This window comes from Hippoglossus hippoglossus, chromosome 12 (genome assembly GCF_009819705.1).
Source record: "Hippoglossus hippoglossus isolate fHipHip1 chromosome 12, fHipHip1.pri, whole genome shotgun sequence".
Taxonomy (NCBI): domain Eukaryota; kingdom Metazoa; phylum Chordata; class Actinopteri; order Pleuronectiformes; family Pleuronectidae; genus Hippoglossus; species Hippoglossus hippoglossus.
The window spans coordinates 12246606-12263904 of NC_047162.1; the positions used below are offsets into that span (position 1 = coordinate 12246606).

The 17299-nt window shown below is 42.0% G+C and overlaps 4 protein-coding genes across 5 annotated transcripts; 3 read left to right on the forward strand and 1 right to left on the reverse strand.

Annotated features, from left to right (window-relative positions):
* Positions 1–112: 112 nt before the first annotated feature.
* Positions 113–3714, forward strand: rnf185 (ring finger protein 185). Of its 2 annotated transcripts, none has more exons than XM_034603137.1 (6): positions 113–679; positions 1312–1330; positions 1423–1535; positions 1729–1783; positions 2165–2267; positions 2375–3714. In XM_034603137.1, the coding sequence occupies exons 1-6, from the start codon at positions 483–485 to the stop codon at positions 2470–2472; spliced, it is 585 nt and encodes a 194-aa protein (XP_034459028.1). In that variant the 5' UTR covers positions 113–482; the 3' UTR covers positions 2473–3714. The 2 variants fall into 2 exon arrangements, with proteins under 2 accessions (XP_034459028.1, XP_034459027.1); XM_034603136.1 differs by having other exon boundaries at positions 114–679; positions 2165–2282.
* On the reverse strand, positions 3299–6244 carry si:zfos-128g4.1. Its single transcript, XM_034603176.1, has 3 exons — positions 6234–6244; positions 5831–6168; positions 3299–4438 (listed from the first exon to the last, which is right to left on the reverse strand). The coding sequence occupies exons 1-3, from the start codon at positions 6242–6244 to the stop codon at positions 3726–3728; spliced, it is 1062 nt and encodes a 353-aa protein (XP_034459067.1). The 3' UTR covers positions 3299–3725.
* Positions 6245–8523: 2279 nt separating this feature from the next.
* Positions 8524–11274, forward strand: LOC117772180 (homeobox protein goosecoid-2). The gene is made up of 3 exons (XM_034603138.1): positions 8524–10181; positions 10271–10521; positions 10744–11274. Exons 1-3 carry the CDS (start codon positions 9941–9943, stop codon positions 10819–10821), a joined length of 570 nt encoding a protein of 189 aa, XP_034459029.1. The 5' UTR covers positions 8524–9940; the 3' UTR covers positions 10822–11274.
* A 755-nt stretch (positions 11275–12029) lies between these two features.
* ess2 (ess-2 splicing factor homolog) lies at positions 12030–16714 on the forward strand. The gene is made up of 10 exons (XM_034603127.1): positions 12030–12434; positions 13210–13378; positions 13553–13636; positions 13726–13895; positions 14233–14350; positions 14451–14584; positions 14705–14807; positions 14909–15018; positions 15134–15249; positions 15404–16714. Exons 1-10 carry the CDS (start codon positions 12288–12290, stop codon positions 15672–15674), a joined length of 1422 nt encoding a protein of 473 aa, XP_034459018.1. The 5' UTR covers positions 12030–12287; the 3' UTR covers positions 15675–16714.
* The last annotated feature ends 585 nt before the right edge of the window (positions 16715–17299 follow it).

The window sequence follows — 17299 nt, forward strand, 5'->3', positions numbered from 1 at the left end:
CTTTGTGGTGAATGAATGCAGGTTTAGCCTCAGTCAGCTGTGTGCTGTGTGGAGCCTCCTGACAGACACCACCGAGGGAAGCAGTATCCCGCCTGTAAGCCGCCGCCCCCCCTCTCCCCGGATCTACTACCGGGTCCGTGTTGCGGATGTGTGATGCAATCAGCTGGGAGCAAGTCGCCACAACTCCTCACAAGTTACGGATCATTCACTGAATCCCCCCCCCCCCCCACTCGGCTAATACCGCTCCTGTGTGTGTTTATCTCCGCTGTGTTTCCGGTTAAACCGTCGGTTGGCTCCGCTAGCTAACGTTAGCCGCTCCGTAGCTAGCTAGCTCTCCTGTTACCTGCGGGATTATAGCGTCTGTTAGAAACCCCTCAAGCCTCCGCCTGGACCTCCGCATGTGTGTGTTGTGAAGCGCTGGGTGCCGCCGGCGGAGTCACCCCCACCTGAACCTGCCTGCTTGAAGGGGATTTCGGTGTTAAATGGCCACCGCTGCCCCCGCTCCACCTCCTCCTACGGCCTCCGGCCCCTCCACCGCGGCCACCGACAACCCGAGTCCCGGGTCGAGCGGCTCCAGCGCGGCGGCCGACAGCAGCAACCAGGACAGCACGTTCGAGTGCAACATATGTCTGGACACCGCCAAGGACGCAGTGATCAGCCTGTGTGGACACCTCTTCTGGTAGGTCTGGGTCTGGTAGAGACTAAGTTTAGCTTTTCAAACTAGAACCCACCTCCTCAGTGTCAGTCCGGGTAATGAGGCCACAGTTCAGGGTCCAGACCGACTGAGACTGTTTTTCAAATCAAGCTAATCGTCATCATGTTGCTGGACAACAGCTAAACCAGTTTATTGGCAAACACCATGGTGGCTAATGTCAACAACCACCATCACGAGGTACCTGTTTACATCTGGTTTACTTTGAACTGACCGTGTTATCTTAATCACACACCACAACACACACACACACACACGTTTAATTTTATTATCTTAGTCACTTTCATGGAAACTTTACAGCCTCTGCAACTAGATCCACCTCTTCAAATGTACTCTGACCCACTTTTGTCCACTGGGAACCAGTCACGTCTGAGCATCTGGTCTGGTTTAAGTGGTGAAAGTATTTATTTAGTTAATCATTCGCTAAAAGTAGATAAAAGCCCAGAGCAAGAAGCCAGGTTTCTTCTCTCTCACCGCTCATATATAGATGCCATTGTATTAGCAAATGTATATTTTGCAACGTCTGTGTGTTTCACTAATCAAATCTCTTCCCTTTCCGACATCTCACCTCTCACCCCGTTGCCTTTCCTCTCAATCAGTTGGCCGTGTTTGCATCAGGTCAGTCAAACCCTTTTGTTTTCTCCCTTTTCCTCATTTTGCAAATGCCAACGAGAGGGCGGTGCTTTAACTCGTCTTTGTCTTTTATGCAGTGGTTGGAGACCAGACCCAGCAAACAAGTGTGCCCGGTGTGTAAAGCTGGCATCAGTAGAGACAAAGTCATCCCCTTATATGGACGGGGAAGCACAGGTCAACAGGACCCCAGGTTGGTATTGTTGTTTAGCGTTACAGGTCAGGCTGACCCTAAACTTCATGTATTGAGTCATCACAATCCTCCCCCCCCCCCCCCCATAGTACTGCAATGGTGAATATGTTCCACTCAGACTTTAATGTAATATTCAAGAGAGATTGAGAATAACTTTTTGAATTGTTCATAATGGCGTTTTTTTGTTTTATAGAGAAAGAACACCCCCTCGACCACAAGGGCAAAGGCCTGAACCAGAAAACCGTGGTGTAAGTTCTCTGCACCAATACAAAGTATCATTTCATGCCAGATCTGTACCTTTTTGTTTTCTTGTTTTCAACCATGTGAGGCAGCGGTGTGTATTTTCTCAGTGAAACATCAGCGGTCAAGTAATCTCATGCACTCATGATGAAATGATTACATGGAATGACGCAGGTGCTGAGGTGCAGCCCTGTAGTTTATTCATTAACAAAAGGACATTTCCCTCTGGGATCCATTAAACGCACTGTGTTGAGTTGCAGCGTCAACTCGGGAGAATTACCACAAGTTGTACTGCCTGTTGCGTCACATCTGACAAACTATACAGTAAACTGTGCTTCAGGTGTTGTGAATACATGACTATACAACACACATTTTCCTATTTTTTACAGGGATTTCAAGGGTTTGGTTTTGGAGATGGGGGTTTCCAGATGTCGTTTGGAATCGGTGCCTTTCCATTTGGTATTTTTGCTACAGCGTTTAACATCAATGATGGTAGGCCTCCTCCAGGTATTTACGCTTTACACACGTCACTATCACCATGATGTATCTTTCATCAACAACATGTCATATAACTGTCAAACTTATTCCCCATCAAACAGCGGCGCCCGGGACGCCACAGCACATGGACGAACAGTTTCTCTCTCGACTCTTCCTGTTCGTGGCTCTGGTGATTATGTTCTGGCTGCTGATTGCATGAAGGTGCAGGAAAACAACATGTGGGGGTTCGGCCAAGAGATCTGACCAGGTTGAGACAGGAAGGCTCATCATCACGGTGATGTGCGAATTGGATTCTGCCTCCGTGCATGTTTTTCTTCCTTGATGATTTTTATTTCTCTCTCAACAAGCCATGTGAGATTAGAACAAAAGAGTTTTTTTGAAAATAAATGTATGAGTGCTAATCTAAGAATAACAACTTGATGGTGAACCATGTGACATTGGTTGCCCTTGACGTCAGGGGGTTTTCACACTGGACATTTGGACTTAGTCTGAGTAGGAAAAGGACAGGATTGGTACTGTCTACCATGTTGTTGCTATGTCACAATTCAGGAAAAATAGGAAATTCTTCGTAGACCATAGTCATTTCAGCTCGGCCTCTGTGGACCACTTGGGTCTACGGAGGCCAAGCTGAGGGATGCGGGCCCTGAATCGGGACACAGCTCATCGTGACCCTCCTCTTTAAACCCTGACAGCGTGATGGTTAAGATAATTTGTGCTTTTCCTACTCTAACATGTCAAAATGTTTCCAGGAAATAGACACCTTTTAATTAAACACTGAATATGAGCCTGTACTTCCTCTGCGTCATCAGTCCGGTCACTATGTACTAAGAATGTTCTTTATTTAATCTAATACTACCTGATCTTACAAATTACACATCTTTTTGTTAAAATTCACCAAAATCTGTCACCTGCTTTGTTGAATCAAAACAATGTCGGACAGTCTTTTTATTTTAAAACTACATTGATGCAGTTGAAAGATTAAACTATGAAACAGTATTTATCTCCAAATTGTAACATTTTATTTAGCTCAGTTTATTGTATGTCCTTGTAAGTAAATGTTAAATACTGTGCTACAGAGTAGAGAGAACTTGATCTGTTCACATGAAATCTTTACTCTAAATGTAAATTCACACTCTTGACAGTAAAAGCTAATGTGAATAAAGATGTGAATCATCTGTTTTCCTATGAAGGTGTCATTCTCACACAAGCCTTACTCGCTCAGTTAATATGCAAATGAAGACACACCAAACCGAAGTGGTGTTAAAAATTTAAATACTCTGTTGAGAAGTAGAATACGTTTTGTTTTTCTTCACTCTTAATTATTTCACATGAAAAAAGGATGTTCTTCAACTAAACCACTTTATGCTGTAACAAAAGAAAAATCGATATTTTGGTCATTCTGTGGAAGAAGTTTATAGAAAACAGAATAAAGTACAAAAAAGTTGGTTTGGTTCAGTCTTGTGTTTCTTGCTTTGTGTGTTTCTCTTGGGACTCTGACTGCGTCACGTTGAACTCGGCCTCGTACATAATCTGCTGGATCTTTATTTTTGTCTCGCACCTTTTCTGTGGAGCGAGTCGCTTGAGAGCAGGAACAAAGCTCAGCAGAAATAGTTCATCCTCATCCCGGGGCCTGGTGGGAAATGAGGCGCCATTGTCTTTGACCAGCCATTTTGTCGGGGACTGTATACTTTGAGAGGAAGGCAACGAAAGTGACTCTTGAATCAGGCGCCGTTTCCGCCCGGTCTTGCTAATGGGTGTGATCTGAGAGGTTGACGGCAGCTTGGCCATAACAGCCAGCTGCGCCATCTGCGTGTCCTGGGACATTGAAGGAACCTGCGTCACAAATGCCAACTGGGGCTTGAGGTCAGGTTGGCTCACAGGGGCCTTCATGATCGACTGCGGCGCCTTGACCACCTCAGACGACGCGCTTTCCCCCTCCACGCTGCCAGATTCGTTGTCAGGGTTGTCGTGGTCATCATCTTCGTTGCCGCAGATGTCTGCCACGCCGCTTCTTGACCCAGTGAAGGGTGCAATAAAATTCATCAGTTGTCTGTATTTCCACCGGCTCTGCACGACCTCCCCTTGCTTCTTGCTTTTGATCTCCATTCGGACTTCCTTCAAGTAGCGGTCTCTCATGTTCTTCCATTTTCTTTTGCACTCCTCAGCTGGAAAGAGAAATTTCAGAGTCATGATTCTCCTGATGACGAACAGTGCACAGAACAATGAACAATAAAAAGAAAGCAACCTGGACATGATGTGTTCATTATTATGATTGTTGATATTAGGATATTATAGTTATTTTCAAAATTTTTGATAATTTTACAGATAATTATTCATGGCTCTTGACCTATAAAGGGGAATTGAATATATATGTGGTCCCATAAGGGGGCTGATGGGCCTTGGCAGAGGTATGTGCTCTCTCAATTCCCTTTATATATATATATATATAAAATTTATTTTGTAAGCTCCATAATTTATTTAAAAGGGGGAAAATATATAAACTAATAACAATTTGGCTACAAAAAGCAAATGGATTAATATTGAACATGTAAAATAAGATGTCTGAAAACTGACAAAAGGTCCATAATATTGTCTTTAAGGCAAAAACTACAGAAAACACAAAACATAAATATTTTAAATTTACTTCATAATAAGATGAAGAAAGTGAGCAAATCCTCACAACTGACATTTGAACAAAGTAATGTTTTAAGTCTATTTTAATAATTTTATGTTTCATTTGATCTTGTTTGACTGTTTTCTCTCATGCTCTACTGCTGTGTGATCTTCAAATAGCTTAAGTTTTTTAACTTGTAAAGCCAATTGTAACTGTGTTTTGAAAGGTGCCATATACATAAAGTTAAATATTCTCATTATTAACTTTCCCCTTAAAACGAATTTATTACCTGCTTATCTTGATAAATGAAAATGAATTCTGTTGAAATATGTTGTTCAACTTCACATCCCAGAGAATAACTCACGCAGATAAACTCATTTATCTGAAGTTGACGCCTCGTGATGAGTTTGTCCGTGACCCTGTGCAGCCTGTGCGGCTCTGGGGTCTCTGACACTGACATGTTGACCCGGGACACCGCGGGGCCGCCGCCGCCGCCGCCGCCGCGACAACGACACATCCAGACGCTTTTCACTTTGCCTTTTCTTCGCTATGTGATCGCAGCCTGACGACCGACAGAGGCTCGGCGCAGCAGACCAGCGCTTCCTCCTCCGCAGAGCCGTGCTGCACACGCGGCGCAGCAGAGCCGTGCCGTGCCGTGCCGTGCCGTGCAGCGCAGCGCGGCCTAGGCGAGGGAGCAGCGGCTGCTACCGCTAGCACGGCGGGTGCGCGCGGCTGCGGCGGCGGCGGCCACAGCACCGTGCTGCAGTCGCGCGGAATTAAAACTACCCGAACAGCCAACCCGCCGGAAGCAACACGCGAGACACACACACGCGCGTGCTGAACCCACACGTGCGTTCCCTCACCCCTCTGCTCTGCGGTCCACGGTGACGCCGCCTCGCAGGTTATAAGTGTCAGTAAAGTTGGGACAAACAAACATACTCACACGGGAGACCCAGTAGGATGCTGATGTTCCTCCAGGCGTGCGCGCGGCTCTCTGTGCAGCGGTAGTTGGGCAAAGTCACGTTGTAAAGCTCCGGGTAATTAAATACGGCCAATATTAACTTATCGTCCATTTTGCGCCTCCACTGCTCGCTGTGTGCGGGGCTGCGCGGACGCGGAAGCGGCAGCCTTCTCCCGCCTTTTCCGCTCAGCTGCTGCCCCGACGCAACGCGAGATGACGCGGGTGGCGGACGGTGCCGCGCCGTGTCGCTCCGCCGTTCACTGGGCACGGCCGCTGGGGGGCGCACCACCGCACACAGGCCTCCCTCACTCTTTGTTTCACTGTGAGAGGAGAAAAGAGATTCAAACCCACATCTGTGCATAATCACATTATATCTTTAGTGTACAATTTCACCATTTCTCAAACTCAACAATAACATGTGTTTGTTGTTCTATGTCCCTTAAGATCACTGGTTCCCAAACTAGAGGCTGGGACCCTCTGTGGGGTCACCAGACGCAGACGGAGAGTCGCAAGATGATTTCCTGCAAATGAAATAAAAGTCAAAAGCCATTCTTGATAATATATTTTACGCATTAAAGTTCCAAGAGCTGAAAAATAATTGTTTTACTTCAAATATTTAAAGTACAACCATGCAAATAGTCATCAGCCTTTTGATCTTAGTTTCTTTTTGACCCCCTGAGGGGATTACGACAGATTTGCAACAGCATCGGTTGCAGCAGGTCAGTTTACAGCACCACAGGAAACATTATGTGCACATAGGTGATGTTTTTTTTGTTAACTATTGCTCAGGTCTATAACCTTTATGATAATGGGAGTCACATGTCTCTGGTGTGGTTGTTTTGGGGGCTGACAAGTTTATGAGCCCCTGCTTTAGATAACCTTATCCTGCTCTACTCTGAAAGGTATCATAAAACATACCTATCAGAAAATCTCAATTAGTGTAGCCTGTAATCTGCATAATAATGGTATTTTGTACCATATAAGACAAGTTGCATAATACTTTTTTCACAGCTTCTGTTAATTTTGCCATTATTTGTTGGATACAGTGTTATTTCTAAATAGGTATCCGTTTTTCGAGTGATGCTGGAACCCTACAATGGCTCTGAACCGTTGTGTTATCAAATAGTTAAGTAATTTAACAAGAGATAACAACCCCTGACTTCCTCCACCAGTCCATATTCTAGTTCCTCAGCTGGTTTTAGGGCCACAAACTGACCCCTTATTATTGCAATGTAGTCAGTATAAAATACTGTTGTCTTGTGAATTCAAATGGATTCAAATACAGGGAAGATTTAAACACACTCCAAAAAGGTTGTATGTAATATAAATGACAGATACATATCTTTAACTGACAGAAATGCTGTTCACAAAGTGAGTGTAGGATGTGGAAAAGTGCAGTGAGAACACAGTGGCACATGGGAGCAATTTGTCTTCCTGTGTAGTTCAACGGCGGTAACGTAAACCTGCTTAAATAACAAAACATATGGTCCCAGTGAGTCTGAAGCCAGACAGACGGAACTCCAGGTCCCAGAGCTCATTTTCAGATTTCACGGAAACGATATGAGAAAAAAAAGAAGGGGGGGGGAGAAATATAATATTTGTATTTACACAGATATCAGATATGGAGTTTCTGCAATCACAGAGTGGCTTTCTTGATTCCTCTCCAGCCCCCAGAGGATTGTTATCTGACGCGTGCTTTCTTTTAAGCTTCCACAGTCACTTGTAAAGTAGTGTGGATGTTGCCTGTGTTTTCCCTGCACAAGAAAACACAGAGGAAGGCTGATCCTCTGCATTTCGTGGTCTCACAGCTGCAATCTCCAATTCCCCAGGAGGTTTTGGGCCCCGGTCCAGCGGTAAGCAGAGACACTGAGCTTTTTCACACGTGAATGCTCTCATGTCATGTTGGGTTCTCTGCTCATTTACCAACAGTCAGTGTGTGGGTGTATTTTTTAATCCTGTGTCTCCTGTCTGAATTGTACCGATTTGATTTGTGTCCTTTATTATTCATGTTTTCATTTTTCCTCCCGCTGACCTGTAATTTGAGCAGCCATGTGATTTTTCTGTGTCCCAACACGACACGTTAGTCACTGATAATTACGCTGAAAAGAACCTCACTTGGAACACATTCTAACCCTAACCCTGATAAACACATATTTTCTAGAAATAACTGTCTACAAAATGTGCATTTGAAAAGGATATGACAGAAAATGTATTATGATATTATGATATTATTATATATATTATATATTATAATATTTTTCCGCCTTGGCCTTTTGTGGATCATGCTTTTTGTCAGTATATCTGAATTAGTGTTTGGCCACTTTATCACCATATAGCGTATACATGTATTATATCAGATACATATAGCATGTACACAGAAATGTTCTGCAAACTGCTCACATTAAACACAAAATATCCAATCTCTGATATTCTCTGATTATATGAGGAATATTTGTAACTGCACGATAAGTGAATAAAGATCATCCCCCTAAAAAAACCTATTTTAATTCACAAAATCTGGATCATTGTCCAAATCAGTACCAGATTTCACAGAGATATAAGGACAGACCCCCTGATCTGGATCTGCACCAAAATTGTATTGGTTCTTCCTTCGGTCATGCCCCACCCTTCCACGGAATTTAATGGAAATTGGTGATGTAGTTTTTGTGTAATCTTGCTAATAATGAGTGAGAATCTTCACAGACAAATGAATCAGTTGTTAGGTATTGTCAGTTTTCCCTGTACTTCCCTTCAGGCTGTGTTATTGAGAGTATACGATGAATCATGTGGTGCGGCACCATTTCATGAGCACCAGCAATAATGTTTACCCATTTTTCACTGTTAATAATGTTTGCAAGTGAAAATCACATTAAATGGAAGAGAATCAAAAGTCCATAAAACTGTATTAACCCTGATGTGCAGGTGGTTTCCCTCACTTCACTTCTTGTACCAAGTATTTCTCTTTACAACAACAAAATGAACCTTTATCAATCTAATCCCCAGTAATGAAATTTGAGCTGTATGAACCAGCGCGGATGTGCTACAATTCCTTCTTTTGAGAGCCACAATAACTGCAGATAGCGATCTCCCATGCTCCTCAAACTATATGTCAACAATCTGGACGCTATTAAACCCGGGTGAAAAGGATGGGATGGTGTTTATTGTTATCTGTTTTCAAAAGCCCTTATAAGCGGAGCTTAAGACAGATTGTGGAAATCCATTAATTCGTATATTGCCTTGTATGAAATCACAGGATTTGTTGAGGGGGGGTTGAATTTAACCTGTAATAGCTTTACCTCAGCTGTGCACATTGTCAGAGGAGTCAGACTGAAAAGACTGCACCTCACAGATAAAACACATGATGCATTATCTTGAATACAGACTACACAGAGGAGCCCCTATTTGTGCTTATCTGTATTGAGTAATATTGTACATACAAATCCATTAGTGACACCACACAGGTGACTATAGCACTGACAAAACAAGTCATTCATTCATCTGCATCTCTTTATTTAATGGGTGTGATCAGTACGCATTGTTTTCTTATTTACCGACCACATCTACTAATTTGCACAAGATCATTTGGTGATAAAGCTAAATAGGAAAGTGACATCATGAAATAAATTTAGGGAGCTAATCCTCAAGTTCAGCATGCACAAGTCTCTGGCCACACCAAAAAAAACGTTCATCTCTAAATCCAGGTTTCTAATACCGAGCAATCCCCTTTTCTCTAAAACCCCAACAATAAGGATCTTAGGAGCTCTCCACTTCTCATTTTATGCAGTGAAATCTGATTTCTTTTGGAGAAAGGAATGAGGCAAGATTAACTGAATCTGCCGTCCTCCCTAACCTCTTCACAAAACTGCCCAGATTAGCTAGGAATTAAGTTTCAACCGTTTTATGTGTCTGGTCCACAGGGGGGATTATAGTTTTTACTATTTTTTTTACCTCCCAATTTCACTATAAGGGCCTGACACAGTGTTGTAGAAGGGGAGAAGGAGAAGAGCAGCGGAGCCTGAACAATCAAAAAGTGCTGTGTGTCAATATCCTGTGATTAGCATTGCTTTTGTTTTATTGGACTTTCTTTGAGAGATGGATGGAGTGATGAGGACGGAGAGACAAAAGTTTCCTTTCACCATAGAGAACATATTGAGCAAATATCCGGACGGTAATGGTGACAGGTGGACGTGTGGGACGAGTGGTGCTGGGGAGAAAGAGAAGGCAGTGAGTCCTGCTGGGGACCAGACAGAGACTGTTGTTCATCACGCCTGTGTGTGCTGCTGCTACTGCTCCCACTGTGGAGACATATTCAGAGCTGATTTCATCCATGAAGGTAAGACTAAACCATCACCTCTGTTTTAACACGTGTTTTAAAAGGCTGGATTTGTCTTCTGAATCACTTACTCTCCTCTCTTACATCAGATTTCCTCCCTGCCGCCTGTCAGTATGGATGGCCCCCGGCGATGCTCTCCAACCCCTGCAGGCTGGGAGAGGCTCTCAGAGAGGAGCAGCTGCCCGGTCAGGTGCACAGGAGGACCAGGCGTCACCGCACGATTTTCACAGAGGATCAGCTGGATGCACTGGAGGAGCTGTTCCTGCAGAACCAGTATCCAGACGTGAACACGAGGGAGAAACTAGCACAGCACACTCACTTGAGAGAGGAGAGAGTAGAGGTGAGTCTGTTAGGTCTTATTCAGCCTTTCAATAAATAACGCAGATGTGAAGTTGTAAATGCCACATTTAAAAAGGGATATAATTGCATTTGTGTGTTTTTATTAAATGTCTGGATGTTTGATAATGGTTTCTAATGTAGATCTATGTATTTAAAAGTTGCTAGATATTGTGAGTACAGTAAATGAAAGCATGAAATTACCACTAACTAACTTTTCTGGCAGGTTTGGTTTAAAAACCGAAGAGCAAAGTGGAGGCGTCAGAAAAGACTATCGTTTGCTGTGGGAAATGCAGAAAACTAAATTTTGTACTGTATATATGGACGACAGCACTGAAAATGAGAGAGTTATATTTGTGTGTATGTGTGTGAGTGGTTGAGGGAATAAATTATATTGTAATCAGTTCACAAACAGCCAGACAAAATCTTTTTTTCCGACAGAAAATAAACAAACGTGTTTTTTTTTGTGACTAATTATGTGACTTAAGCCTTGGCAGTTTGTAGCCTTTTCATGAAGCTGGTTGGTTGAGTGTATGATAGAAGCACTGGCTGCAAATACGTCTTTTGAATCCTGAAAGATAAGTTTTAAGTTTGTAAATATATTGTTCTAACTGGCACCAGTTGTGAAAAAAGGTGCCCTTGATAAAAAATAAAGTTCTTTTGGAAGAGTTGAAAGAATCTGTTTTTCCCTCAAACCACAATACACAAAACATCATGACATGTAGAATGTAATTTAAATATTTCACTTTATCTGTTTTAGTTTTAGGTTTATGTTTTGGAGAGAAAAAAAGAAAAGCTTTCATCTGACAAATTATCCACCCAGGAGCACAGGCAATATTTATTGGGGCACAGGATAATACCAGCAGTTAGTATACATATATATATAAATATTCTGCAAGTGAGTAGATAACAGGGGTCAGATTGAAGCCACTTGTTTGAAGAGTATATCCTGCAAACTATACCTATATTGCATATTAGATAATGGTCATCAGTAAGGATGAGTAGCCTTGGTTATTGCTTTGTTGTTCAAATGAGGAATGCTATCAGGGATCTTTTAAATTCAATATAATATATATCATTAATATGATCTTGAAAATACAAGTGTATTTATTTGGTTCAGCTGAAAGACTTTGGTTCTGTAACATTATTTTGTCAAGTAAGTAGATGTTACTTAGAACACTGATATATGTTCTACAAACAAGTGTTAATTACAAAGAACGTGGAACATATTGTCTCCTATCTAAGTTACAAGCAAAGTTATAATAGACAAAAATACTGTGATTTAATCCATAGTCAGCATTCACAACATCAAAGACATCAAAGATCAAATACAGGAACAACTCAAAAAGAGGTTGAAACAAATCAAACATTAATACGGAGAAGTGGAAATAACAATAATAGAAGGAAATATATTTAAATTTAAACAATAAAAAAAAAGATTTAATTCAATAATAATAAAAGTTTAAAAAAAAAACGACTGTAAATATCCTGAGGGTAAACTTCCGGTGACGTCACCTCGCGCAGTACGGAACTACGTCGGTCGGACGCTGTCGCTCTGTTGTGGTTAATGATCTATGCTAATAATACGTAGCTAACGCATCGCAGTTGTTCACAGCTTTTTAAAGCGTAGGATTTCCCACGGTGACCCCTTCACGTTTGTACGCGGCGTTTGTGAGGTAGAGAAGCCGCCTCGCGTTTCCGTCCGCTCGGTGTTTGTCGGTGAACGATCCTCCGTTAGCCGTTAGCCTGCGAGGCTAGTCGAGCTCCACGATGGAGGGCAGCGCCAGCGTCAGGAGAGCCCTGTGCGGGACCCTCGTCCCCGCGGCGGTGACAACGATGGCTATCCGGCAGCAGCCAGATAATAAAGACACGGGGAGGCCGCACAGAAAGGTCCTCGACGAAGAGCAGTACATCGAGGTGAAGAGATGACAGAGGACCGCGTGTGGGGGGTTACGGTGTTTAACTGTAGTAACCAGACAAAACAACGGTGTTAGCGAGGTTCAAGACAGACGAGAAACTGACCGTACATAAACGTTGTGTTGAACTGTGTGTCTTTTGTTACAAAGGTTTAAGTTGTGTACGTAGCATCTCTTTAGTGCTTTTTAACTTGGACACTGGTTCTTTAAATGAACTTATTGTTTGTCAAGGAGCAGTTGAAGTTGAGAAACATGTCAGTGTTGGAGGTTAGACTCAGGAAAGATCTGCGTTTGACAGTTGTGAATTTCATGGAGACGTGAGACTGTGTTTGAAATGACAAAGATATTAGGCAACAATATTGATAATCTAGTAGTAATTTAATTTTTAAATAGGCCATAGGTCCTCGGGTAATAGCCTCCCATACGTAATGAATTATTATGAGTCAAATAACATTCAGCTTTTAACTGTCAATATTTGAATGATGATTTGTTGGGGTTTGGTACATTTATGTCTGTTTCTTGACTTTTCATTGACTGAATAAATAGATCAATCAGCAGATAACTCAACGATTAAAATGACAGTAGCAGCCTTACCATCCTGGTTTGTTGTTAGAAACTAGCAACTCAAGTAAATATGTAGGATTGTGTAAAAGTGAGACTCGCCTGAGAAAAAGCAGTCGGGTATATAATTTGTTTCTTGTTGTTGTGGAGTGCCAGAGAACATGTCGTGATCCTTTCATGTTCAAAGTCAAGTGTTACCTGTTTACTTTGAACAGAGTTTGGAGAAGATCATCCAGAGGGACTTCTTCCCCGATGTGACCAAATTGCAAGCGCAGAAGGACTATCTGCACGCAGAGGAATGTGGAGACCTGGAGAGAATGAGGGAGATATCCATCCGATATGGATCATCTGTGACAAAATCTACACCAAGATCTTCTGCCCCATGTGAGTATTGTGATGTAATTGCTGTATTTTTCTTGTTTTTTTTAATCACAGAAAGAAAGAATAGCTTTTGTGTTCTTGTTGCACCTTGTAAATAGATGATTTTACAAGCTAGTTGCACCATACCAGATTTTGTCATGAATGTGCTTTTCAACTATGTTTTATTTTGTGGGCAAGATGTGACTCCAGCCAGCTTTGAGACACCAGTGGGCTACGCGGCGTCTCCCTCCTCCATTCGTGGCAGTAAAGGTTTAGATGGAGGTGAGTGTTTCATTTTTTTAATGAAACAAATTGAGATACAGAAGTTTACCAGAGGTTAAACTGTACTTCTCTCAATGTTTTATTTACAGAAAGCATCGATGGTGACAAGGAAGAAAAAGAGCTTCCCCCCCTGGATCGATTCCTGGCTAAAAATACCAGTGAGGATAATGAATCGTTTGAACAGATAATGGATCTGGCTAAAGACAAGGAGAAAGTGAAGCATGCCTGGTTATATGAGGCTGAGGCTGAATACAAACAGGTACACATGTGCAGATTACTTTACTTAAATTCAAAGCAAATGAAAAACAGGGGTTCTGATCACACATACTTTAGTGAAGTTAGAATTTTGTGAAATTGTTAGTTGCAGAACTTTTTATGACTGAATAGCTAATTACAGAAATACTTTTTATGTGTTGGGTATCAAACAATAACCAACTGTGGGCTTGAAATGGGGCTTTGAAAAGTTTGTAGTTTGTAGCCTGCATTTAAACTACAACTTCAATAGTTCTAAGGATTTACGTGGCAGTAGTTTATAGTGGCAGTTGATTGCTGACTGACTAAAGTGAAAACATATAATAAACAATTGTGTGTTTCAGCGCCACGAGGAGAACCTTGCCTTACCATCCATGGAGAAAGCCGCACTAGAATGTGTCAAAGCTGGACTGGAAACATGGGAGTACAAAGCAAAAAATGCCTTGATGTATTATCCAGAAGGTAAGATTTTAAAAAACCATAAATGGCAAAAATTTATTAAAACATTTCAGTGAGAAAATAATTAATATATAGTTTTTTTTCTCCGCATTTTCCAATTCAGGTGTTAAAGATGACGATGCTTTGTTTAAAAAACCACGGGAGGTAGTTCACAAGAATACACGTTTTGTCGTAGACCCATTCAGCAAAGCTCTCAACAAAAGCCAGATTCAACAGGCTGCAGCTCTGAATGCACAGGTACGTTTTAGGAATATGGTTCATGAAACCAAGAAATAAGGGATGATGTTGCATTGGGGTAATATACCTCAGTATAATTCCTGAAGGATGCAGCTTAATATATCATGTCTCTTTGTCCAGTTCAAACAAGGTAAAGTGGGCCCTGATGGGAAAGAGCTCATCCCACATGAATCCCCATCAGTGAATGGATATGGTTTTGAGAGAACGCCTTCCCCTGCACCTGGTAAGTGCATCTTCTAATCCATCTCCACCTGGAACGAAATGTAGCAATAAATTATTCGAGAGCCCTGCCAACATTTTGTTGTTCTGTCCAATTCTTTTCAGGTGTATGCGACTCACCTCTGATGACATGGGGTGAGATCGAGAGTACACCCTTTCGTCTGGATGGATCGGACTCACCATATGTTGAGAGGAATCACGGTCCGTCATTTAAGGTACTGAGCATTCAGAAGTTTAGATTTTTGGGCCCAGGATGCCATTACTCCACCATGTCTTTACATAAAAATGTTGTTGTGTTGTGTTTAAACCTTTTTAATATTTTCTCCATAGATTCCAGAACCTGGGCGGCGAGAGAGGCTGGGTATAAAGATGGCGAATGAAGCTGCTGCTAAAAACCGTGCAAAGAAAAAGGAGGCATTTCGAAAGGTCACAGAGAACCTTGCAAGGTAAAAACGTTCATCCTTCTTCACTCTTGATTTTATCTTCTACAGGTAACAACGCCCTGCTCCATCTGTCAGCTATGTCTTTTACAGCGTGTGTTAGTGTAGTTATTAAGAAGTTACTATTGTCATGAACTAACTGATCACCTTTGTGTCGCAGTCTTACACCTAAAGGTCTGAGCCCAGCCCTCACCCCCGCCCTGCAGAGGCTCGTCAATCTGACGTCTAGCAAAAACACGGACAAAGCGCTAAGAGCAAGTTACACCCCATCTCCCTCACACAGAGCCCCTGTGTCTCCCTTTGGTGGATCTACTCCAACAGGAACACCGACACCAGACAAAGCCAAGACACCAGGCTCTCAAGACGTTGCATCACTCACAGACAATCTGCTGCAACTTCCCAAGAGACGGAAAGCCTCAGACTTTTTCTAACGAGGAGAGGCTTCTCTCTGTTGGGATATTATTAAGACGTTGTATTGTGGAAAAGTTTATAAGAAACTATCCGCGCCAATTTTTTCTGTGATTTAAGAGCACATCTTTCGACTGGATGGCTCGATAAAGAAATGTACAGTGGACCGATGTATTTTTGAGGATTTATTTGTTTCATGTTTGCACAGATGGGTTGCTGTAGATCCCCAGTGAAATATGCTTTCCAAATTCTATGGAATTATTTGTTTGTTATATTATATTTTCTTTTGGTCTCAAATATAAAGTTTCCTGTTCAGCAATTTCTGCCACTTACGAACCAGCACATCCTGAACTGATATTTTTATATAATTATAGCCCATCATTTTTTTGGGAGAATTTCATGTGGATTTTAACACATTTTACACAATAGTCTTTTGCCCGGTTCTTCATACATGTAGCCATGGCATTTTAGTGTCTCCCTTCAAATGTAAAGGTGTTTTCATGCCTGTGAGCATTGAAGCTACATCCAGAAATATTCAAACATGTACTCAAGTCTGTTTATTTGGAGTATCTGAGGTTTCAGGGTACCTTGGGGCCATCTTTTAATAAAAAGAGTTTGGCCTCTTGGGAAAGTCAACACACATGCTTGATTTCCTACTTACCATTCTCAAGGGAGTCCGAGGTCATTGTCTGTTTTCATTATAAAGAAGTGAAGCAAACTGATGTAGACTGAGGTGTGTGCATTACATACTTAAAATGTACCTTGTATTGGATTTTAGTACTGTTCATATTTAATATACATGTTTATCATGTGTCTGAAAAGGGTGTTGTTACAAAAGCAGAAGAGGCTAGGTTTGTATTTTGTTACTTGTCTGCTCATATGTACATTGAAAGAACAAGTGGACACTGTATGGCATTGGCGCTTACTGCAGCACCAGCACAAGAGGTGGAGGACAAACTCTCCTCTCGTGCAAAAAAACGTGTGTGTCAAACCTCAGCGGAAGCAAATGTGAAGCTTCAGCAGTCTCGAGTTTAACTGGGCATCATCTGACAGTACAGGAGCGAAAAAATTCCCCTCTGTGCGTTTTCTCCAGACATTGTTTTTTGGGCTGAGAACTGTTTGGATTAACAACTCTTGTTATGTCTAACTCAGACTGATAAGGCAGCCGAACCTTACATTACAGCGCATGTTTGTACACAGCAAGCACAATAGATTTCCATTTTACTGTGGGAATTGTTTTCAGGCAGACTTCCGGATATAGAGTCACCAGCCAGTGGGAAAAGGTAGACATTTTATTTAAAACGTTTCTTTCTCTCTGGTTCATTCTAATGACACTTTTAATTAGTTTTTTCAACCTGATAGTCAACATATATCAGGTAGTGTGAATGTGTGCAAAATGGGGCTTTCTATTATTGTTAGGCACCTATTAAACACTCTTAATCTGTTGCGCACAGCCAAATATAGCTAATTATATTAATTGTGCTGTACTTAATTGCCCCCAAAGCTGCTGTTAAAGTCATCAGATATCTCTTCATTATGAATAGAAAAGTGGACTGTAAAATGTCCTACTTGTTATTACAGTTTCCGTGTTGGGAGTTTGACCCATCGGGCATCTCCCAGGGTCAAACATCTCAGAGTGTCTCCAGAG